The sequence below is a fragment of the Atractosteus spatula genome, chromosome 2 (assembly GCF_055471065.1).
Source record: "Atractosteus spatula isolate fAtrSpa1 chromosome 2, fAtrSpa1.hap1, whole genome shotgun sequence".
NCBI lineage: Eukaryota > Metazoa > Chordata > Actinopteri > Semionotiformes > Lepisosteidae > Atractosteus > Atractosteus spatula.
Window position 1 is genome coordinate 47,820,290 of NC_142707.1, and position 26,562 is coordinate 47,846,851.

General features: G+C 34.9%; 1 protein-coding gene across 1 annotated transcript in view; it reads right to left on the reverse strand.

Annotated features, from left to right (window-relative positions):
• The window catches only part of me1 (malic enzyme 1, NADP(+)-dependent, cytosolic), a 167,276-nt gene that overhangs the window by 14,096 nt on the left and 126,618 nt on the right, over positions 1-26,562 (reverse strand). Inside the window, exons 6-7 of the mRNA XM_088905921.1 lie at positions 22,527-22,630; positions 1,855-1,964 (exon numbers count right to left, since the gene is read on the reverse strand). Coding sequence (XP_088762047.1) covers positions 1,855-1,964; positions 22,527-22,630 — 214 coding nt within the window. The remainder of the gene's footprint in view (positions 1-1,854; positions 1,965-22,526; positions 22,631-26,562) is intronic.

Sequence of the window (26,562 nt, forward strand, 5' to 3'; positions counted from 1 at the left end):
TTTCTTTGCAAGTTGTTTTAAGAGTCATCATAGCTGGTATAAGACTTGCATTACCAATTTGGTCATATTTTTCCTCAAACAGAAACATTCACAGTATGTTCCTTCAGCTTTAAATAGGCAGTTGTCTTCCTATTGGAGAAACTGACCTTTCTTTTGTTTCTAAATGAACAATGCTCAGGCAATATTATGATTTAGATTCTATGCATCATGACCCTATTTTTACAGAAGCAGCAGAAAATTAGCAGACTACCTGTAATAATGGAATTTCTAATTTCAATTGAAATATGAATAAGAGACTTGAAAATTGAGATTATATAGCATGTCTTCATATTAATTAATACTACTTGTTCATGATGGAAGCTCATTGTTCTGGGTTAGAGTTCAGGGAGTTTTATTGATGGTGATTGTAAAAAGAAGTGGGGGAGTGTAGCCATTCAATTATTAATTTATTTCAATACCATGGCATATCTTCTCAGTTTTTTTTTTCTAGTGAACTGCTTCTCAGCAGTGAGATTTTCTTAGAACTCAGTTTTATGGCAAAACCAAAAGAGGATCTTCCCAACCGTATGTGGGAACATTAAGTGAGTAGTAGCTCAGGGGAAAAATAGATTCAACCCATGCAGACAAAGCTGCATCCACATTAGGACGCTCAGTAATCTTCAAAGCTAAGAATTTGAGAACATCCCCAATTTTGAAATAGTGTAAGAGTGAAATTATTTGTAAGAAAAATATACTTATGCCATAAAAACAAATTAAAGACTGAACATTTGAACATTTAGGATGAACATTAGCCTTTCAATAACATTAAATGAAAGCATGCATCTGAATGAGAAAATCCTCCTTCCACAAACCATCAGATATTGGACAGGTACAGCACCCCAAAGGATGTGTTCGAATGGAGTTATAAAGAATGTACTATAAAGAAGGACAACTGCAAAAACATTGAGTAGGATATATCAACCAGTACTTTACTTCTGTAAGCAGAGGACCTATATGAGAACATTTCAATATTTAAGGTTACAACCTCTACCTCTCCATACTGTAGTTACTACTGTGAATTTAAATACATACTGTAGTGCTGCAGATCCATCATCTGCTTTGTCACGAGCTCACTGCAGTACAAAAATTTAGTTGTAATTTTGAGCATTAATATAAATATGAATGACATTGTATGAATATGATCAAACACTGAGGTGCATAGCTAGAAATGATTTCTGCATGCAAAGGTACAACATTGCCTGAAACGTAGTGAACTCATCAAGATGTACAGACCCCATGTCACAATGACAGATGAGGGTGTGATGCAGTGGCTTAAATAGACTTTCAAGATAAGCAGTGAACTGGGTATTCATACTGTACACCTCTTTGCACAAGAATGAAATTGGACTTCTTTGTTTCTGTCATTAAAAACAAATTCAATATTCCACTGGCAAACAGTACCCTAAATGCATTTTATGGTGTGCAAAGTTAGGTCTTTAAGCAAAATCCAACATTTAATGGAATAAAAATGTTCCTTCTTAGATGGTATTTTTTCATTGACGTCACGAAGGCTTGGCTTTGGCTTGGATTTTAATGAACACACAGCTGAAAGCTTTTCAGCATTTGCCATCCATTCTGGTGAAACTAAACTGCATTACCAATAATGTGAGTTTTTAAAAAAGTGTGTGGTCAATTTACAGAACTAAGAGTCACAGATTAGTTTAAAAACCGTTTATGAAGTACTTGACTTAAAAATACCAAACTCTGAAAATGTGAGAACACTTTTAGATTTTGTGCAAAATGTAATGTGTAGTAGTTTGGATATGTATCTATTTTCTTGCAAACAATAAGCATGCAATGAACTCGGTACAATACCTTGTATGTCATCATTAAAGGTGCAGTATTTGTTACGGTACTTGTTGAGGAGGCGGAAGGCATTGGTATTGGCGAAGTCTTCAAACTGAATGAGACAGTTCAGTCCATACCTACAGAAAATGCAACCAGCTCATGGTTAAATCATTACTAGTCCAGCCACACATGGTTTAAGTCACTATTTGCATAAAAAGAGGAATTTAAATTTCATAGATACAATAAAAACTCAGAATGCAGAATTGCATGTCTGAAGATCTCCTATTCCCTGTGCGTGGTTTTCTAATTAACTGTATGAATAAGCTCCCTTTTCTGTAGTACCATTGTACATCAATTGTAAAATGTTACATTCCAGTGTTGATTAGAGCCTTTTGTGTGGTATGTTTAGCAAAGGTAATGAATTAGAAGACCAACAGTGAAGTTATTGGCAAGTTTTAAAGCATTTACATAGTATCTTTCAGGAGGATAGCCACTTATTACTTTGTCAAAGAGTAACAACACAAAATTACCACTATTTTTTTTTTAAGTGGAAGTGCATGTCTGATTTCTTTTATCTAAGTTTTTTTTATTGGATGTATCAGAAAAATATCCTTTCTGGTAAATCATTGGTTTAGTGTCTGAATATTAATTAATCACACAGTCAATAATAATTGTATTCCTTTAAAGAAAGGAACCATTCTGAAATTTAGTCAGTTTATATCTCTCTAGCATTCTTCAGTTGTCAGTCTTGTTTTGTCCAAAGATTTGTTTTTAATTTCACTTTCACTGGAGAAAATGAATGCAATTTAAATCAATAGTGTTGTAATCTTCTAATTCAGTGTGAATAATATAACCCTTGTGTTTTCTGGGCTGAGTAAAAGGCTATCATTATTTATGACAAATTGGACTTTACTCTATGCACTGCTACTAAAATTACAATATGACATTTACTTACTCTAACTGGAGCTGCCAATCTGTTTAAAGAGTTGATTTACCAGCAACAACTCCCTCAACCATTTCAATAGACAGGCATTCTCTTCTGACATCCCCCACCATCAGAGCCATTCCTAACTGATGTCGAGTTAGTATGGAATTGAGGATATTAGTGATGTCACTGCAATTCTGTAGATGCTAAGCAATTTACAGGAGTCCCTATTGTACTAAAAGAACCTGCATGACTAAATCCAGTCCTGACTGGACACTATTTAGGCATTTGTGCACAAATGCTTTAGAATTGCAGTCTCAGTCAGGATGTCATATAACCCAAGCTCAAACTACTGAACTAGCACATCTACACCTGATCTACTGATACTCTTTACTGTAGACATCAGGGAACATACTTATTATAGAGTAGAAATTTAAAACCTTATTAAATATAAAACAGAAGATCAAGGGATTTGAGGGATTTTGGGTTTTGTACCCCAATTATGAAATCCAAGAAATACTTTCAAGAATAGAAACATTAGTTTCATTCATTTTACTTACTGTGACCATATGCTGCTGTAATAGCATTGCTTAAACAACAAACTATTTCATCATGGTTTAATATTCATGGTCGGTATCAAGTCTTCTCCTTCCAAACAAAAGCACATACACTAAATATAACATTCTAATAAAGTCAGTTTCAGTCCTATAAGCATCTTTTTGCCTTTGTTCTTCGCTTCTTATTGGTACATTAAATGTGGTAGTGGTTTCATCTTTCATCTTTCAACCAATCAGTAAACAGTTACTTAATGACCCTATTATACACACTATACATGCAAGTGTGTTTGGAACAAAGCATAAGCTCCATGACTGGAGCACTTAGGAATTTTTAATTACATTTAATTGAAGTGTCATTTCTTCATTTTGGCCAACAGATATGCCACAACACTGATGTTCAGCACCCCTGTTTTGTGTAATTGCTCTTAATGTAATGGACTTTGAGAAACACATTTATAATCTACTGTAAATTGAACATTTCCATAGATTAACAAGATTCCCATGCTTGAGTACCAGTATTTGTGAACTGCTTTCAACCCCTTCATTTAAAATAAAGTGTTGTTTGAAGTGTCTGAACTGCTACTATGTACAGGATCTTACTTGTGTAAGATAATGGATATTGTGGTTTAAGACTAGAAAAGACAACTTTAGATTTAAGTACTGTCCACACACCATTTCAATAAAAGGAACGATGCCCTTATCGCCATTATGTTTAGCAGGTTTTTAGTTTAAGACGCACTCGGTTGGTAAACTGCACTCAAAGTGAAAAATGCAATCCTTTATTAGATAAGGTAGTGTTTGAATTAGGGAGAACTGGGATGGCCTGGATCTAGACTACAGTTCACTTAATTTCCTCCTGCAGAGGGTGCTAGCACTCTATAACTGTCTCAAGGCAGTAACTCACACTACAGATATAAACTTTATATTGCCCAGTAAAGTAGGAAACCATTACCACATGGATAAAATAACCAGCCATGGGTAGACCAATTACTTTTTACCTGTATTAGGCACATAAATACTTTGGATTATATACATAAGCAAATATTTACAGTACTTTTCAAAAGGTTGGAATTCTGCAAAACAGCACAATGTATTTGATGCGCATGAAACTCGGGTTGATATGTCTCGCACACTTTCTCCAGCTTTACACTTTTCTAGTAAAAGACCGCTGCATTGACATACTGTACATATAGTAGAGATCCTCTTTACATACAGTTGGCACCCATATGTATTCAATAACAGGATGCAAGCTAAATTAAAAGGTGGCTTTAGCGAGGCAGTGAAAATCACAAAACGCCAAAAATGTCCAAAGTAATTGCATATTTCTCTGAAGTTGCACTACTTAAAATCTGGTAAAGATTTCAAATGATTTCTGCATGTAGGAATCATCCAGTACATTCAGAGTAAATGGCTTGAGCTTGTAAATTACTTAGTTAATGCAAACCAAAATCTGTTGCATTGAGGTCTACAGTAGATATTGTAATATTAATGCTCTCTATTAAATATTATGCTCTCAACTACATGAAGGTATGACACAAGTCATTCTACTCTGCTGGAAAGTACATTTGTGACTGGGCTTGAGCTTCTTAGCAGAGAAAATCAGGTTTTAGGATAGAATATCCTGGATTACTTTGGAATCCATCTGCCCAATGTTAACAAGAGTACCAGTACACCGGATGCAAATAAAGCCATAAAACAGTAAATCTACTACTATTCTTGACAGATGGGATGGTAATCTCATTCAAAATTAGCTTTACCTTTATGTCCTAATTATATTCCTGTTGAGTCAGTCCAGTTTTGTGTTCCAACCAACCACATAATTTGGTACCAAATGACTTTCAAGTCAATTGGTTGCCCATGGACAAGTTAATAGTTTTCTTGTTACACTGTCATGGAACCCTTCCATTGATCTGAGATTGATAAGGTCATCTGAACCACCAGTACCATCAGAACTGTTGCTTGATGTTGAGATATTGATGTTTATAATGTAAGTGACCTGAGTGCATGATACTATACAGCAGAAAAGGACACATACAGTAGGGTAGTATCTGCAATTTGGTGCATTGTGTTGAAGGTGTATAGGATACAGTATATTGCTATTAGCCTGTGACTTTCATAATTCACCCATTGTTGATCAGTGCTCTTAGTGGCAAAAGTTCATCAGCAAAATGAATTTACTTACTGTATGTCTGTTCAATAAAATGTCAGTGCGCTTGTTATATTGATTATCATTTTCCTGATAATTGTGGGTTTACTGCAGTTATAAGTGCTCAGTTTATGCAACAAATCCTGAAAGCTTACTTGCATTTTTGTTCTTGCTAAAATTAAATTTGAGTTATGCGGTCTCAAGGTTGTAAATAACGGTGGATCAGTCATTCTCCACATCTGTCCCATCTAAAAGATTTTAAAATAATGGATGGATGTATGGGGTGTCATGATGACACAGTGGTTAGCATTACAGCCTTGCAGCACTGAGATTTGACTCCAGACCTGGGTTGCTTTCTGTGTGGAGTTTGTATGTTCTCCCCATGTTTGTGCAGGTTTCCTCCAGGTGCTCCCGTTTCCTTTCACATTCGAAAGACATGTTGATACAGTAGGTTAGAAAAATTTGCCCTAGGCATGAGTGTGTGCATATTTGTCTGTCTGCCCTGCAATGGACAGGCGTCCTGTCCAGAGTGTACCTGCCTTGTGCCCGTTTGTTGCCAAGATAGGCTCTAGCTCATCCACAATCCTTTATTGAAAAAAGCAGTTTGAAAACTTTTATGTACAGTACATAGAATATGGGATGTCCTTTAACACAAATCTTAAAATGGAGTTTTTTTCCCCCCCCCATTTGTAATGATTGTGTCTTTTATCCTGTGGAACCAGTTAAATGGACAAAATGAAACCAGCAACACCAGGAGTACAGTAGTGTTCGGCTCACTAAAAGTATTATTTGACCTACTTTATTCTTGACAAGACCCATTGTCTTCAAAGTGTTCTCAACAGTCTGGCTGTTTTCCAAAAATGAGTTGATTATAATCAGAGGTTTAATAGCTCCAGTTGCATTAATTGTGGTATCAGAAAAGTTTGTTGAATAATTCTGCTGCAATTAAAGATAAATCTTTTTTCCCCAAAAACAGATGGTGCGGCTTGTAATGTGAATGAAAGCAAAACGCCAGCATCAATGGAGCAATTAGACATTCATTCCATGCTGAAAAGTAGAAAAAACCATTGCCTTTTTACTTTTCAGCGTGGAAATAAACAGTAATTGTTTCCTTGTGGATTTCATGCTGATGCAGCTAACCAAATTCAAAATAATGTTTTCCATTGAAAAAGTCTTCTAGGAATTTTGTAGTTTCTTATTATAATCTAAAAAGACCATCTCATGATTTTATACCAAAATAAAAAAAAAACTGAAGAAATTAGTCCCTTTAACTATGTAGCATCAAGGCATATTATTCCACTAAGAGTCAAGAGTTAAAGATTAGAAATCTTTTAATTGACTTGACCAAACAGTTTGGGCCTCATGTATAAACAGGAATGCAGCTAAAGTGACCACATCTGATAAAAAAAAAAGATATCCTGGCCTGGAACACAGGATATCTTTTGAGGACAGAAGCATCATTTTTGTTTGCTGATGACTTTCATTGTCAGTTTCCACCAGGTTGTAGACATTGATCATGGATCATTTTGTTGAGTGATGCAACAACTCCTTCTTTCAACTTATGTCAAAATAACAGAAAGCAACCACCAGCTGTAAAACCAGCAGTTATTGAGGAACAAGAAATTGAAATTGTTCACGGTCACAAATATCTTGTTACTATGGAACAAGTAAAAGGTTTATTCCATGCTGAAAAGAGAAGAAAGGAAACATTTCAGCTGTGGAGCCTTGTTCAGCTGTGAGGACCCAAAGGCTCCATAGCTGAAACGTTGTTTCCTTTCTTCTTTTCAGCATGGAATAGACCTTTTACTTGTTCCAATGCTGACACAGCTGCCTACTTGAACTATCTTGTTACTATTGTTGATAACCAACTTACCTTAGGAAAAAAATGCCACATGTAAGAACCAACAGCAATTGTTCTTCCTAAGAAAACGGTTTTTAATATGCACTACAACAATGACTAATAGAAATGAAATTAAATCTGTCCTAACATTCCCTGCGCTAGCCTGGTTTGGTAACCTTAAAGTGCATAAAAACTGCTAGAAAATGTATTGGTACACAACAACTACAGCTTTCACACATCTACATTAAGCAATTAGTGCAGAATAGTGCAACTATTTTCCATCCATATGGTTATTTGCCTTAACTGCCTAGATTCAAATACAATAGAACCAAGTTACTTTTATTCCCACTGATATTAACCTGCTTAATTTGGATAATTGATTGTATATTTTACTTTATATACTGTATTTTGCATTGCCACAACAGTGGCCACCATGGGCACAAGCAGGCATGTCCAGAGCGAAGGTCACACCACTCCCAGCTTGCCGGTTGTAAAGGTTATTTACAACCTTGCACTTATGTACACACTCTCCTCAAAGAGTGGTGATGTACGTGGTCCCCTTAACGGAGCTCCAGGACACGTGGCACCACAGTCACAGACCTCTGGGCTCTTGGCTTGCGAACATTGCAGTCACAGTGTTGAGAGCACCCACTCTCTGCAGAACACACCACATCTCCACAATATACTGTATATTGTATATATTTTTCTCTCCTCATACATGTATGTCTCATATTGTTAAACAGTGTTTTGTGTTGTCTTTCACCTGGCTGCATAAAAATTTCCCCATCCTGGACAATAAAAGCAACTATGCACATCATAAATCTGTACCTCCAAACAGTATACTGTTCTCCTCTGCTCAAGACAATGGGCCAGAGGTCACTGTTCATCACCCAGAAACAATCCACCAATGAGGGACCTGCAGAGTGGATAACAGGAATACACCTGATAACATCCTAACCAATCACTAATTGTGATATACCATAAAAGCTAGCACCCAACTTACTTTTTTGGTTAACTCAGCTCTTATCTTCTCTCTCCAATTGAACTGGCAATCTGATTTCACCAACCACAAAACTGCAAGCAGACCAGTTTTAACTTTTTCCCCCCAAGACACTAGGCCAGTAAAAAGCATAATTCTGCTCAAGATATTCTTTCTGCAACAGGAGAAATCTTGTGTTTGAGAACCTACTTGAAGTTTGACAAGTACTGCACATATCAAGGTCTTCAATATTACTACTTAACACTTTGGAATATTAACTTCTTAACACCTGAGTGAAATACTCATTTAGTACATCAACCATTTTCCTTTTATTGTCTATACGTTTCCCATTTTTGTCACAGGTGCATTTTACTTCATCCTTAATGCTTCATGTTATTGTGATACTAAAAAAAAAAATTTAGCCTCTGTTGCAATATTCCTTTCAATTTCTCTCTGCCTTATTACCTTTTTTACCTCTGCTTGCAATTGGTTAACTGGATTCTTTTGATTCTTCCATTTTCATAATTGATATGTACAGAGAACCATTTAGGGTTAGGGGTAGGGTTTTGTGATAAATGAACCATTTATCACAAAAGAGTAAATCTAAAAGCCAACACTCTTCTGGGATTGGGTACAGATAAAATAAAGTACAGAATTTAAAAGTGGTCATGTAAAAAGGGGGGAAAACGCAAAATAGCCTCAGAACAAAACCAACATCAAAGGTTATCAAGCCTATAGCACAGATAAAAGACAAGCAAGTAATGTACAGTAAGACAACCAATGTGAATACCATTGTTTGTGCTTGCACAGTTACAAGTGCTACTACATGCCACAGTCATGCTATAATAAGCTGAGTACTCAATTTTTAAATGTGCCAAGAATCCAAGGAATATCTGAACTAATAAATGAGAACTGTGATGCTTTTCAGACTACCTTTTAACTAAATACCTTGTAAAGAAGATTCTTTCAATTATTAATTTATGAAATGACTGAATTCAATAGTGACTAAAGAATTTATACTTTACAGTCAGCAAGGTTAAATTAATTGGATAAACCTTGTAAAATGTTCCATTTTATTACTCACATCAAATAAGAACTATTTATTCCTTTACTGTATGCAAGCAAAGCAGACATAGCTGCAAATATCCACAATTTCACTATAATTTAAGTAATATCTTGTTCCCACCATTTCAGCAGTTCCTATAATTTGTTTTTAAATTATATAGAATTACATATATATACACACACACAGTCTTTCCTCTCTCAAGAGCATATCAAAACCTAAATTAACTTCTGTCAGTGCCAAATACTCAAGACAAAAACACATTGGTTAAATGTAATTGAACAAGTCCTAAAAACAAACACTGCTGCACATGAACATTTTAAGTTGCATAATTATGCAACAGATTCAGCTTTTATGTAATTCACTTTGGTTATTTGTTATTCGTTCAGAACAGCAATGCAGTTTAAACATGCTCTCCTCTGATCAGTTCGTGGTCACAATTAGATTGATATTTAGCTTAAACAGCACCAGGTTTCACATGGAAGGATCATCTCTCAGTTTGTCCAGAAAAGGTACAAGTCGTACTTCAATACTGATTTTATTTTGTACATTGAAGATATTTTGGTGCATACTGTAGATCTCTTCATTTGGGGAAGTAACTAAAGTCTTTTTTGTTTTGTTAAATTCTCTTCCCATTTGTGACTGTATTGCTCTGCCAGACTATTTTGCTCAGTCAGCCACCTTTACCGAGTCGAATGCCAATACAGAGATGTTAAGACAACTACTCTTCTTGACCAATCAAAACTCATTGCACCTGCAGTAACTAGTCAAGTTCACAAGTGATACAAACATGGGAGGATTCACTAAAACGATAGAAGCTGGAAAAGAAAGAATTCAAGACTGGGCAAACACCTGGCATATATTTAATGTAGATAAGTGTATATACTGTATATTATACATAGGTTATATTACTCACAGGTAGCAAAACTAAGATTAAATGGGTAACACTGATGCACAAATCTTTTCTATATACTGTACAGCTCATTTAGTCTCAAAGTTAATGCATCATTTGTCTTCTATTCATTGCAAGGAATCGATAAAGAAAGGAAAAATGTTAGGATATTAAGTTAAAAGTACAACTAAAATTAAGAGTTGTTTTAAAATGAAAAAACCTTGCAAGACATTTAGAACACGGTGCACAATTCTTTGTTCACCCTGTTACAAAAGTATATTGCTTGACCATTGAGCAGATGCATTATCAGGGTTAAATGAATGATTTACTTTGCTAGGCTTAAAGACAACAAGGGAACCCAAATTAAACACTTAAAATCTTCAGGATCAACAGTGAAGCATGAACCTGAGGAGCCAAGTGGAAAAATACATTTTGGAACTAAGATCAGGAGAATTTATGACAAAGGGTTGTGTGATCTTTGAACAAGTTATACCCTGGCTACTTTCAGAAGTAGATATGTTCTCGATTCAAAATATTTGGCCCACTTTAAAAATGTTTTTTTGCTGAGGCAAGTACAGAACACTCTACAAGGAAATCTGGATCAAGTACTCAAAAAGCTCAAGGTAATTGATCAAATCAACTCACTGCACTTCTTCAGAATTTACACTGAAATATGAAACAGGAAATATATTTTTTTACTGTAATTTGGGAGTCAACAAATGAAAATCATATTTTCAAACTTCTGTAAGTGCCAAATAACGACTCAGGACAAAAACAGTGCTGATAATTGAGTTTTCTGAATCACTCTACAAATGGTATTAATTTGTTCTTCTAGTGAATTTTCCATTAGCTTGAAGAGGATGTTTTTTGCATGCAGAAAAGCAGGCGCTTTTCCCCATACAATGAAAAAGTACATTTCCAGAAGCTGATAAACTAGCTTATAATGGATATTACATCATGCTACATGTTGTAATAAGAATTTATGTCATGTAAACTCAGCTGAAGCCTTATCAGAAACAATGACACCCAGTCACAGTTACTAAAGGCTGTATATGCTGTATGCTCAGCCAATTATGCAGTATGGACTAATTCTGTATGTTAGTGTCAATTGCTTAGTGAAGTTGATTATTAAATGTGGTTTCTGCGAGACAACTATTTCTGTGAAACCTCAATAAAAAAGTACTTCTGGTGGTCTAGTCAAAGTCTGGCCCACTGTAAATTGCTTGCTTATATAGTACGTTTCCCAGGCTTACTAATGATTGACTACCTGTATGCTGCCTGAGTTTTAAGTTGCTGCCTACTGTCAGCTTACAGCAATACTTCTGAAATTAAACACTTATGGTATTAAAAATTACTATATTTTGCTATGCTGTTGAAACATTCAGAATGAAACCTGAAGTGTCAATTTACTTTAACTCCCGCCCCCCCCCCCCCATACTTTACTGTGTACAAAACCAACACAATAGAGGATGAATTAAATTCATAGGTCATATAAAATAATTTTAAAATAACAGAAAATGATTAAATACAATGTATATACAGTATGCCATCCTTAATCAGGAAAGAGTCGATTTAAAATAAAATACAAAATATGGATCCTTTTTAGTACGATTAAAGTGTAACAAAAAGAACCAACAATATAAACTGTTACAATCACAAGGAATTTTTATAGTTTATGTAGAAGAAAAAGGCAGCTTTTGCGGTACAAATGTAGTGTACACCTCTCAAAATACTTCTGAGAGCCAGATTTGGAAAATGTGACAACTTACTCTTAAATTTACTTATATGGATCTATTACAGAAATATACAGTAGTGTAGTACTGATAGTACGCTATATTTTTGCCCCAACTGTTAAACTCAGTGTAACCATACTGTGATTGGTTTAGCAAGAAATAAAGTATGGTAAGATTGACCACTGCAGGGAATTAGCATGAATAAAACCGACTTAAAATGAGCACAAATTGCAAAATATCAAAATTACCATTACGATGACTTCTACAAAAGCAAACACCCAGATAGTATATACTGTATATGAGCTGTGTCAGCATGCATAGGAACAAGTTAAAGGTTTATTCCATGCTGAAAAGAGAAGAAAGGAACATGTTTCAGCGGTGGAGCCTTCTTCGAGTGTCAACACTATACTGTATACTGTATGTATACTGTAGTAAGTGGGAACCCCTCAATTTACAAGTGAATTAAATACATTTCAGTCCCCCGTTTAGAAAACTAAAGTGATTGTCAACACCTCCTTAAAGCTCTGTTTTAGAGCAAATCTATTGTCTAAGCCCATTGACATACTGTACTTGGAAAAGAAAATAACAAAAGGAATAAAAATAATTTGTATTACAGTCTTGTCATGCAAAGATTGTTTTAAGTAATCATTTTAACAGTGGCGTAACATCCATCATCTGACAAGTTGTAAAGCAATGTGGAGCCCACATGTGGATTAGTGCTATCTGGAGGAGCATCGCGCACCTCACCAACGTCCATGTAAGCTTACAGATCCCACTGATAACTCAGGTTTTCCAGAAAGCTGAGAGAACTGGGTCTTCACTCTGCATGTGCCAGTAGTTCTCTGCCAATCATTTACTACCACAGACTGACAGTCAAAGCTTGATGGTGACAACGGTCCAGACTTGAACCAGTAACATCAGAAAAATAGAGCTTTTTATTTTTATTTAAAATGATATATTCTCGCATTATACTGTAGAATGATACTTGAATATATTTAATGATATCAAATACTTTTATTGGTTGAGCTGCTAGAGTTCTCTTTTAACATTTCCTTTTGCCTTCTATTATCAGATGCATACTTTAGAATTATATTATAAATGGATCAAGGACTTTCAGTCTTCTGTACAGACAAGAATTTTACAGAAGGCTACAAGTCTGCTGAAACCCTAAAATGTGCATTTTGAATTTAGAAAATGCATTACAGCAACCTCAGAACAAACCATGGACTTCACAAATGTTAAATCGCTCAGACAGTTCCACATATCTGATCTCAATACAAAAGGATCTTAAGTCTTCCCTCTTGATTATAATACCATTTCCAATAGATTATACAGGCACATCACACATGGCTCACATCTGAAGTTTAATGAAATTTGACCTGTCCTGTAAAATATATCAGAAGTCTTTTTTAAACAAAAATCTGAAAATGCATGAGAGGGCCCTTTTCACCATGCATACCAAAGAGCTAGCAACCTTCATACCCAAGGTCACAGAAGAATGCTTTTTGCCCAAACACAGCTGTGATGTCTGGAGGACTTTGCACTTGACTGCTGTTACAGCCCGAGTCAGTGACAGAGGGAAAATACAACCTTCCTTAAAACATACAGTAATGTCTATAAATATTTGAAAAATATTTTCATGGCGGAATTCATTGGTATTGAAAAATGTGAAAAATATGTACTGAAAAGTAATAAGATTTCTGTAAACCACAAAATTATAATACGATATACTGTTCCTCTGTAATATTGCCATTGATTTTATTTTTATGCCTTGCGGTTTCTTCTTTAATTGACACTGAAGATCATATTGATGACATTCAAATTTATTCTGTGCTAATACCCTTAAATACATTTATCATAAGGTATTCTATAGGATCCATACATGTTCAAAAATACATGTTCTCATACACATCTTCAACAAATTCAGCATTTCTTACTAAACTACCGTATACAGTACTAGTCAAAAGCTTGAGTACACCTGCTTGAAACCAGATTTTTCATGATTATCTGTGCTTTAAACTGTATAAAAACGTGTCTTTAAACACTTTATTTAATTACATATGTGTACTAATAATCTTGCAGTAAGTGAACTACATTGAAAATGTTAAATTTTCATTTTCAATAAAATGAACACCCAAAGCAAACGGATTTCAGTCTGAAGCCCAGGTGAATTAAAAGTCAAACGTGTATTACATGGTGTCAGAACACGAAAAGTTTAAAATTTTGTTAGATGTTCTCACAGTTAACTAGCATGTTACCTCATTACCTTTTGTCACCAATTATTGGTAAACAGGTGAGGGTCCACAATTACTATAAATATAGGGAGCATGGGCAAAAGTTTGTAATTCCTGAATGAAAATGGCAAAATTTGCTCAGTTAAGTACCAAAAAAAAAGAGTCTATAATTACTTTAAGAAATTAAGGTCAATCTTAAAGACAAACTGCAAGAACTTTGCAAGTGTCAGTAACTGCTGTGGCCAAGACTATCAAACGATATGAAGAAACTGGCACTCATGAGGACCGAAAAAGTTCAGGCAGACCCAAGGTGACCTCAGAATCAGAAAACGTGTTGAGTTACAACACGTTTGTGAAACCAGCGACTAACTGCTCCTGAAATACAAGCTGAGCTCAATGCAACTAGAAGTACAGATGTTTCAACATCAACCATTTAGATGAGGTTGTGTAGCTAGCCTACCAGGAAGAACTGCTGCAAAGAAACCATTGTTAATGCCTGAAAAGCAAGTGTACTCAAACGTTTGACTGGTATTGTACATGTACATTAAATATACTAATTTAGGTTTTGAGTTTTGTAGACAAATGTATCAGTACATGAATGCATGGTGTAAATACTACTGTTATTTGCACTTTAAAATATTTTAGATTTAGAAAAATGCCAATGAACAAAATATCCTTCTGGGAATAAAATTATCTGAATGTATTCATGTAGCATAATGCTAAAATTAAGCCACTGTCCCATGTGCACGATTAAGATTCTGAAATAGGTTATATATCTTTATCCTGCACTGTTAAGATTTATGTTGCATTTGCAATATAATTAATTACCACAGTGAGCATAATTAATGACCATTTAAGTGTTTACCTAGGGAGTTTTGTTGACTGCAGATTTGTCTGTTTCGGTAAAACGTTACTGAAATACTGCTCAAATATCAGAGACCGTTTCTGCAGGTTTTATCAAGTCTGTTTCTGCAGCTCCACCTAAAAATTCAATATACATACATTTTCAGTTCTTCTGACACCTCTCGATAATGGTTCTGTTTTTGGTCATTTGTTCTGCTTAAATCAAGCACATGTTAATAAGAATTCCACAGTCCAAAAAAAACTGCAACTCAGATTAGGAATTCCACATCCAGAGATGCATAACAGAAACAGAATCTGACCAAGGCTGTCACCTTAAAAACTTCCCTTATCATATTCACGCTTGTGACTCTGCCTCTAAAACATCTAAACCCTTGAGTAATTAACTGCTTAAGTTCGTTTGATACCATAGAATACAGATCTAATGTGTCCCCAAATTCCTGTCCTGGAGAGCAATCTATGATTCCATCAGTTTGATCCAAAATTATCCACATTGCAGACAATGATCTACCCTCTTTCACTTCACTCTAACTAATCACTGGCCTTAGTCTATCACTGCTGATCAATTTCACCCAGCCCCATCTGGCAGACACTGCAGTTCTATTAAAACAACTACCAGCTGTTTCAGAAAGTTTTGATCCCCACAACCATACAAACCATGTCATGCTAAAGCTTTTTAAATCTGTTTATAATAAGTAGTATGTACATAAAATACATCTGTCCAGCTAAATGTTTGTGTATATTGCATTAAATGGTTGTTTGAAATACCAGAATGCTTGCAGGAAGATTGGGGTCATTGTCATGTTGAAAAAGAACTTTTCCCCACACATCGCCTTCCTGAGGAAATAATCAAGAGATCAGCAAGATACTTTTATTTTTACTAAATAAAAGTTTGTGCACCAGCAAAAACCCCCCACAAAACTGCCACCATGCTTTGTTATATACACTATACGACATGCTGACAACCCTTTCACACGCTTTTCATTTCAGTTTCTTGTGGTGCCGAGATGTTATGCATTATTTCAGCTGTTCTTTTTCTCCCATTTCTTTCAGTCTATGGGAACTAAACATCTGACCATTTTTCAGTTTGCTTGATATGAAGAGATTTGATGTGAAGCTGAAACCAGCAGTAACATCAGTAGTTAAATAATTACTTTCAAATAGACAAAGAAAATTCTCTTTCCTGCTTCCCTGTTGGTTTATATTGCAACTATTCTATTATTTAATCTTTTGCTTGTATTCTCCACTCCAACCTATGTTATAGTCTTGTAATTCCTTTCATGGAACTATGAAGGGTAAATACACAACAAGTGTCCCCTTTAACATTACTGCAATGCATAAAATAAAGTGAGGCGTGCATACAGTATACTGTATATATAGATAAGTCACAATAAGTAATGTCTTAGGAATTTTATTTGGAAACTTTCACCCCCTTCTTCCACTACAAATTAACTCAATTTTTAAAGAGCATTTCTAGGGGATTTTTCTGAATATCTCAGAACCCCAAAATATTGTATTAAAAATGAGTAAAATTGATTTGACTGCATATTAAAATTATATAACAAAAGAATCCTATTTGGTAATGACAGGCAAATGTAAAGTACCCACACAAATGCATTGGTAAGTAGAAAGATTTTTTTCAAAGGTTCTAATACAGGCTGTTGGCATTCAGTTACAAGGTGACTTATCTACAATTATAGCGGTATTAACCTTTTAAGTCAGGATTTAAATCAATGTATAGTATTGCATGAAATTGGATGTTGAGCAAGCACTAACTTCACAGTGTGTAGATGTTAAAAATTGGATGCAAAAAAAACATTACATGTTACATCTGAAAAGTTATGTTGATTGAACAGAACTATGAAAATTTCTAGACCTTAGTTTGACTTGCTCTGGGAGACCAGGTACAAGCCAAGGAGGCGTAAAGTCAATTTGAGTTGAGGCTTGCATTTGAAGCTCATGTGTGCAGTGTTGTAAGTGACTTTCATCATTGTAACAATATAGTCTATTGCACAAAATCCTTATGGGTACATTTGTCTGACTACTGAAATGCAATTTTCATTAATGTATCCAAACTGCAACATTCCAGCTTGCTTAGAACTCCACTTCACAGTTTTCAGTCAATTATAAAAGATTAGTTTATATGTTTGTTATGCATGAACATATACTGTATATCCTCAGAATAAGATTTAGTACTATTCATATTTTAGTTTTTGATTTTTTGGTTTTAATTTGTGTATACATCTCATTTGTCTGAATATTTCCACAGTGCCTATCAAAAGTACTTTGAACATTTATATTAAACTATTCATAATATTGTCTGGGATTGCACTCATGTCCTGGAGTGCTTAATACATTTTGTACATAATACACAAGTTTTCTTTAATTTGCTTTATATAACATTTAACTACAGCTGGTAGCTTTCTACCAATCATGCCCTTTCAAGCACAAAAATGCTGACAATCCCAATAGTTTTGAAGCCACTCCACTATTACAAGGTCACATTTTATGCCAGCTGGGCAAAAATAATATACTTTTCATTTTATGAAATCTGTCTTTTGCCTGTAAATAAATCCAAGTGTGATGAAAGCCAGCACTTTATAAATAACTACTTTAAAAGACAACCGTTATAAGTCAGTCCACAATGGCTATAAAAAAATCCCACTTCATCATACTTGGCATCTCACAGTGACCGTAACCGTAAGTGTGGAGTGAAAAGGAGTTCCTCCCTAAAGGCTGCTGAAAGCCATTTGTAGCATGAATTAAAAAAAATAATTGTGCATTAAGCATGGATGCAAGGGCTCCTTCTCCAATTTTTAGAATGGCCTGAAAGCACACCCCCTAATAATTAAGGGTCATACTGCTAATATTACCTCATTTATGGCAATTTAAGTAAATGTATACAGTACAAATCAGCAACAGGTTACTGTATTTCTATATACTGAATTCAGGATGGTTAGAAAAATTAATAAGGAAAAAAAGGTCACCTTGTAACCTGTACTTGTCCTAATAAAATAGAAAATACCATTGAAATTTTTTTGTAAAATGCGTTTCCTTCACAATTCTTATTGTTAACTGCTCTCCCATAACAATAGACCAAGTAATTGTGAAGCAGTAAAAATCAAATTCTGGAACGATCACAGATACAAAAAAGGCATTTGTATTGCACAGCTGCCAACTGCCACAATAAGAACCTAATATTACACAAACAGCACCTTGTGTTCACCTCCCTACAAGGTTTCCCTGAGTCAAACATGACTGTTTCAAACAGGACTTTATATTCAGAATCCTCACAATCTACTCCAAGCTGAAAAAAAAAACAATTCTCAATTACATAAGTATCCAACCTCTTTGCTATGGTAACCTTAAATCAGTTCAAGTACAAGAGGCTTTGAAAGGTCACACAATTAGTTTAACAGAGTGTGTATCACTTCAGAGTAAATGCATCAATATCCAAGTTCATTTCTCATAGATATCGAATTTCAAGCTTCAGCGCACACACCGATACAACAAAATGAGCATGTAGATCAAGGAGTGTTTGAAATTGGGAATAGAGTGGTAGGGAGGCACATATCAGCAGAACACGTCTTGTCCCTTTGAACACAATGTTTATCATTAAGTGAAATATACATCTTGCACCCAGACACTAACTACATTAGGCTGCCCTTCGAAACTCAGCAGAAGAGCAAGCTAGTGACTCCTTAGGGATGCCTCTGTGATGCCAACAGTGACTTTAAAAAGACTTGCAAAGTTCTGTCTGAGATTAGAGCCACAGTGCATCCTGTAACTCAATAACATCCCAGCCCCTACACAAAGCTAGCCAGTAAGGCTGAATGACACAAAAAAGCCCTTGTTGAAAAACACTTCTCAAATCTCATAGAATTAAATTTACTTCAATATACTGTGCATCACCTAGTCAGAATCTTCCCAACTGTCAAGCATAATTGTCAGTATGTTATGAGAATTCTCATAGCAAGATTCTCAGTATAAAGGGGAAAAAATAGATGATGATATCTTAGTCATCCAAGAATCGGAAATTGTTAAGTTACATTTCAGTAGAACAATGATCTAAACCATAAGACCAAAGCCACACAAGAAGAGAGCGGCTATCCCTGAGTGACTGAGTCCTGACTTGAATTCAGCTGAATAGTTATGGCAAGGCTTGAAAAATCGCTGGTCATCCACTATTCCCAACAAACATTATAGGAAGAATAGACAGAATTACATTGTCTTGCTGTGCAAAGCTGTTGGAGACCTAAAACCAATTACTGTACATGCCGCAAGAAGGTGCAGTTGAATACTTGAACAATGAAAATTTCACTTTGTGCATGGCCTTTGCAGATTTGCAGCTACCATTAAGCTTCCTTCACATAAAGTAAGCAGTTAGTCTGATAAAGTTTTGAATAAAAAAAGATCATTTGCAATATCAAAATGTAATACTGGCTCACATTTGGCTGACATTGGGTGAAAAGTTGACATTTTTCCCCCCCCAAAACCTAAATGTCTATCCTGTCTGCAACACCAGAAATTCTACCAGAGCTTTCAGTACAGCTCTTTCATGATGCTTGATTATTTTATTCTTACAGTTGTCTGGCAATGCAACTGTATACTGTAGTAGAATCAAATTCTGGAATCATCACAAATAGCTAACTCAAGTTGTAAAGTTTAATCTGGTCAATATTCTAACAAATTCTATAACTTTGAAAGTCTAGGTTTAATTCATTTTCAATACACAAGGTTTGAAACAAAGTATGGACTTCAGCTCTTCCTCAGATGTGCTAATTTTGGAGTCTTTGTTAAAAAAATGTGATGTGTAAAATATGTATAATATTATTTATAAAAGTGAGGTTGCCATTTATTTTAAAGACCATTTACAGTGCTCTAAGTATTTGTTTAATCTAAACAAACATCCAAGTAGATTCATTTGGAAATCCAAATTTCCCAAAAATAAGCACCGACAGTCATACGTTGCTGTAGATCACCCTCTCCTGCCATTCTGACTTCAATAATGACATCATACTTACAAGCGCTCCCGCCAAGTAGCACTGGTCTGTATTCTGTAGAATCTTAGTGATAATTGTTTGGTAATGTGTTACAGGCTTAACATGCAGCTTGCAAAATATTCCGCCTCCGACTATATGAAGCTCTTACAATTTTTAATTAAATCTGGATTTAATAAAGATGGAAGATTTTCTCATCCCAAGATATTGTGATTTTTAAAAAATTGCTTCAGCAATATGAACAAGAACCCACCAACTAGTTTTAGAGTCAAAATTGAAAATGTCAACTTCAAATAAGCAATAGAAGCCGGCAAGTTGAAATGCTAGGGTCTGTATGAATTTCACTGGTTGGACTTCTGACGATGTAGAAAAACGTGCATACTGTACAAGCCCTTAGAAGTTCTAAAATTATCTATTGCAGCCATCAATGCTCTAAGCTTCTAAACAATCCTAAGAAATGTATTAACTCCAATAAAATGGAGAGCAAATCATGTTGTCATTCACCATATTCACAATATTTCACTATATTTAGAAAATAAATGGCTAATCCGTCCAAAGGATTTTATTATGGCCAGTTCTGCCTTTGATAGATTGTAACTTAACAGCAGGGCTTATTCACTTGAGTTCAATGTGGTCAGAATCCCCCCAGTCTGTGATGCAGACAGTTACTGAATTAAAAACAAACTGAGCATTGTAAAAACAGTAACAAGTTTTCTGGTCAAGTTAAAAAAAAAAGACTTCCTGCTCATTTAATATCCTCTTTGCAGACTTACTTGTTCAATCTTTTTAAATAGCTGAGGTCCCAGTAGACTGGAACTCCGCGCCCATTTAAGGGGAGTAATAAGTCGGACCCTAATGGTTATAGACATACTGTATTCATTCCTTGCTCAAGATCATGGAAAAACTCTTTGGAGATCATGTAAAAAAAAAGAAATAAAGCTTCTTTAGACAGCAACTATTTATATTTTATCTGATACACAGTCTTTTATTGCTCTATGACTGGATGCGTTACATCTTTGAAAGCTCTCTTAATATCATAAAGGTTCTCATCAAAAACACACTTGTGTGGCTTCCTTCATTGATGTTATCTAGGGCATTCATACTGTGGATTCACCATTTCTGAAAAATGTGTAGTACTGAATTATTTTAAAAAACATCTTTTGAAACTTTAAGATAAGGTTATGTCCTGGGCTCTACGAATTTCTCCATTTATATTATCCATTTGACATATCTTCACCCCTGTGCTATACAAAACCAGTATGAATACATTCTAAATTTATATCAAATCTAGATTTGGTTTCATTTATTGCGACTAATCTTGTTTTAGACGGCTTCTGGAGGTTTACACTAGTCCAAATGCCTATAATTCCCATTTTCCACTACAGCAACAGTTTCTGGAACTGCTACCGAGAAACCAGAGATCTTCACATAATTCTGCTGCAAGACTCCACACTGATCCTCCCTACCACACTCATCATTGTAACCCTTATTCTTTTTCGCATTTCTGATTTCTAAACAAATACCTCACTTTTTTTAATTGGGAAAAGACAGTTACATTTACTGCAGGGTACCAAACTACATTAGGACTACTGTCCTACAGTTAAAAAAAAAGACAGTATTTGGTAATTTTTTAGTGTTGGGAAATGTGATTGTTCTTTCTTCACCATTTTCTCTTCTGCACAGCAATGATTTAAGTCTACTTGCCTGGTCAACACTGTTAAAGAGAATGTGTTCAATTTGTCTTATCTGACTAAATAAAGGATGATACAGATAACCATTAATATTACTGTACTTTTATGATGTGTGTGAAGCTAAAAAATAGAAGCTATGTCTGACAACACAGTAAGTTAACTGATATTGATGCTAACCAACAATGTTGTTCAAAATGCAGTTAAAAATAATGTAGCTAGAATGTTCATGGTAAACAGACTTTTCATAAATTCCATGTACACTTGCATGACTTCAGGTTCTGACAGTGAAAAGTAAAAATATGAAGATCATAAAATTCAATTCCTTCCATACTATTCTGCTTCAGTTAAGCAAATACTTATCTGTAGCCAAATGTTAAACATTTCTAGATATTCTAAACATTTGTGAAAACACTAGAACAATTAAACCAAATATAGCAATAACCTATAGCTAAGATGTTTTGATGTGATGTAGTGTGATAAAATTACAAACAGCCATAGATCGTTTCTATTGAAGATTCATTTTTTCCTCACATACTGTAATCATGTTTGGGGATACAAAAGCTTTAGTTCACAGATTTAATTATAAAAGCTGATTTCTATTCTGCATTGAATCTGACAGAGTAATTCAATTAAGTTCTTACATTATGACTTTCACAAACTCGGTTGATTGTTTCATTTAATTAAAATGTACATTCTGAATAGCATGCCTAACATGAAATCTTAAGTTTTGGAATGAACTGACTGATGCAGCTCTCAAATGTCTTCTGTTCTTACATACCTGTCTGTCACAGCTTGCATAAACTCATCCAAAAGGTCATCATAAGCCTGGTCTCTTACTCTTTTGTGTCGTAATCCAATATACAATGGGTCTTTCAGCAGCTCCTGAAAAAATAATTTTGTAGAAAGAAACTTTATACAATCACATTAATAACCGTAAATTACATGGGTTTTTTAATAAAAAACTTTAACATGTAATGTATTTTCTTAAAGTTAGGCTTTCTACAGTACATTATTCACGACAGGCATTAGACTGAAAAGGAAGCTGCAATTTCTGATTTTTTTACGTATACAGAACATTTTTTGTACTAAAGAATAATAATGCATAAAGGACTAACAGGCAATACGTCAAAAAAAGTTTCCATGGAACTATATTCCTAGTGTTCTTGCCTTTACAAAATGTAAAATTTTCCTCTGCAATTTCCAGTTAAAAAAAATTACATACAGTTCAGGTTGTAATTTGCCATTAAAATAACCTAATGAATTGTCAACTGGGTATCTGAATGCTAAGCAGACAAATGCACCTCCTTGCCAGAAATCTGGAATGTCAAGTTTAAGTATTATGATTTCCTTTTCACTTCAACTCTAAAGTTGAAATTCTTTGTGAAGGTAAAATGCCAGAGAAACAATGGCACAGGTGCAAAGCTGTTTAGGGAGACAAAAGGCACTAAGCCACATTCATATCTCCAACTGTGTTCTTTCGGCACAAAATCAATTTAAAATTAATGGTTCAATATTATTTTGTTTAAAATAGCTTTGATATTTTATTTAATTTGTTCTGGTAATCCATGTTGAAATTACTCATTTCAGCACAAGGCTAGGTGATAATGGGAACTGGTCCCAACTGCCAAGTACAATGAAAAAGACAAAAAGCATGTGGCATATACGCAGTTTGAACTAAATGTGTGAAACCCTAAAACAAAATTGCAATGTTCACATTTTGGAAAAGCATGTACTAATGTTTTCTGTTATGATCTCTAAAAAGCAGAAATCCCACAATAGGGAATATTTGATGAAAGGTTGGCTTTAAATGTAATTCAGTGACCAGAACTATACTGCAGTAGCACACAATGAAATAAATAAAACCTCACCACTATGGGACAAAATGGTTAAGCCGTCAGTTTCAGACAGCAGTTATATCACAAGCATGTTTTCAGTTCAGTTAATCCACCAAAAAATAAAAGATTATGGAGCTATCAAAAGTATGGTTATTATATTAAAGAGATTTTAAAAAAAATCAAAGTAAATCATGAGGTGCAAGCTAATTAATAGAAGTCATTGTACTTCCAAATTTCTGCCTAATAAAAAGGACACAATGAGACTGCCCATTAATGAACACCCTCTCGAGGACAGTAATAAAAAAAAAACAAGTCAGAACTGACCGTAAATTAAAGGAGAATCGACTCCGAATGTACTATTTAAATAGGTCCCCTTTCCATCCACATTTGTAGAGAACACTACATGTTTTGTTTTTTCCCCATCTTAGCAATGGAATGGAAGCTAATTTACGCTCATTTGATGTAATTTACCTTGCCATTTCTATTACAATCCTTTTTTTTTTCCATTTTCAGTCCTATAACAAATTGCTGTCTATGTAGCTCTTGTGCCTCCGAAAACATTTTCTTACCAATGTTTACTTACACATTTGTATAAATAACTATTAGCCTTAACAGTAGAAAATTCAACGTACAGTATAATACTTCTATATGGGGTACATTTTGCCTTGAACAGTTTGTATGTATAAATGCAGCCATCAAAAATGCACATCAAAACTTACATTAGCGGTGAGTAAAGTGCAGTCTACTGTGATGTGTTTTGGTATGTCCAAAGATCCATACTGTAGGTGGCACTTACAAGATTAACTTCATTTAATCTGAAGTACCACTTAATAAGGAATGTTAATTTGGAATCATGTAATTAAAATAAAATTTCAGTACCTGAACATAAAAATAATCCAAGTATACCAACATTCAAAAATGTATTCATATATTTATAAAGCTGATGTATAGAAGGTATTCCACCTTCTTAATAAACATTTTCTGTATCAAATTCTTTAACTCGATCACTTGCTGTGGTTATTTTGGGAAAGTTCTGATGTGCTTGTTTTGACTACATTTCCCATAAACACTTACAAGGTTTAAATTAAAAATAAACAATTGAAATTTCAAAATTTTTAAATGGTGCACAGCTAAAGGTAACAGAACCTACATTTACGGTGGATGAAATTATATATGAGAATATTTCTAGCTATTACCCTGTTTGATGGTAATGTATGGCTCAGACTGCATGCAAAAACGGTTTTAGTGCAAACACCACTTTCCTCATTGCACGACAAATGGTCTCCACTGAAGCACTCAGACACACCAACACAGTAAACAACTGCACCAGTCACAAGGAATCTCAGCCCTTTGAACAGTTTCTAATGTTGAGCTATGACAAGCAGTATTAGCAATGTATGGGCTTAAGAGATCATTAATGTAAATATATACCCCATTTACCAAACAATCTTTGAAAATGTATCAGTGAATTGTAAAGGATTTTGGCAAACCCTAAACTTTCATTCTCTCTGCAAAGCTCAAATGTCAGCAGGATCCCTGAGATAAGGGATTTTTTTTGTGGAGGATTGATTGGTTTATAGTTATGAGCTCAACTTACCAAGTCAGGCTAAGTTTGACTCAACCTGCCCCAGATAAGGTTAAGAAAAGAGGATATGCTGTTATAGTTACTCAACCAGATACAATTGCTCTGTGAAACCAAAAATCCAGACTTTTGTCAACATGTTTACTAAAGTTATCCAGATAACTAAGTAATCTCTTTGTGAAACATCCCGTCTCTGCAAGGGTAAAGGGGGAATTGCCATGATACAGATGCAGCCATTCAAAGTGAGCGGTACAGACACGTACCGCAGGTAAGATGACACGGGGTACCGCGGTGCGTGATTGGTTGACCGACAGGCGCACTCGTGGTCCGTTGGTCTGTCGTAGAAAGACTTACTGTAAACGTCTTTACTGTGCCCGTTGTAGATATTGAATTTTACCACTGAAGGGAAATCTTAGTAGCTGAGCATAAAAAGAATAGGAGCATACTGTAACGCGTGTGAAGGCCATAAACGATATTAATTTTGGAACGTAAACATACAGTATATAGCTGGTCTTGGTACTTTAAAGAAAAAAATACACACCGGTATTCCATTTCTCCCTAAACATTGTAAGCTTCGAAGTCTTTAACTAACGTGATACCGGAGTCAACAAGCATACTTTTAGAATTTGATTAAAAGGGAATATAATATGGAATCGCGTATCTCAAGAAATTAATAACGGTATGATTATATCCGTGTACTGCGGCAGGGCTGTGTAGGGCTGTTTCGCCTGCCTGTTCATGCGAGCTGTCTTGTAGCCTACTGGTCTAGGTGCGTGACTACCAACTGGCAGGTTGTGTGTTCAAATCCAGCTGGTGCTGGACCTTCCAGTTTTATTTATTTATTTTTTAATCACGTAACATAAACATATTACCGTATGCAAACTGTACTGTATACAATATGTATATGTATATTTAATGTCTTAACTGTGCCCGTTTAAGTATTGAATATTCATATCTAATTTTACCACTGAAGGGAAATCTTAACATAAACATACAGTATATGGCTGGTCTCGGTACTTTAAAGAAAAAAATACACACCAGTATTCCATTTCTCCCTAAACATTGTAAGCTTCGAAGTCTTTAACTAACGTGATACCGGAGTCAACAAGCATACTTTTAGAATTTGATTAAAAAGGAATATAATATGGAATCGCGTATCTCAAGAAATTAATAACGATATAATTATATTCATGTTGCAAAAGAACTGCAACGGACATAAAAACTCCCTTGCTTTTAACAGAGCGTTCCATAATTTCTAACTACGAAAATGCCAGGTGAAAGGATTTGTAAACATATTTTGTTAAAGCAAGTCAGTTTTTTCTGCAACACATAAAATACATTTTTCCAAGAAAGTTTAGCCTTTGTCACTAATGAAACCACTAAATAAAGACATAAAT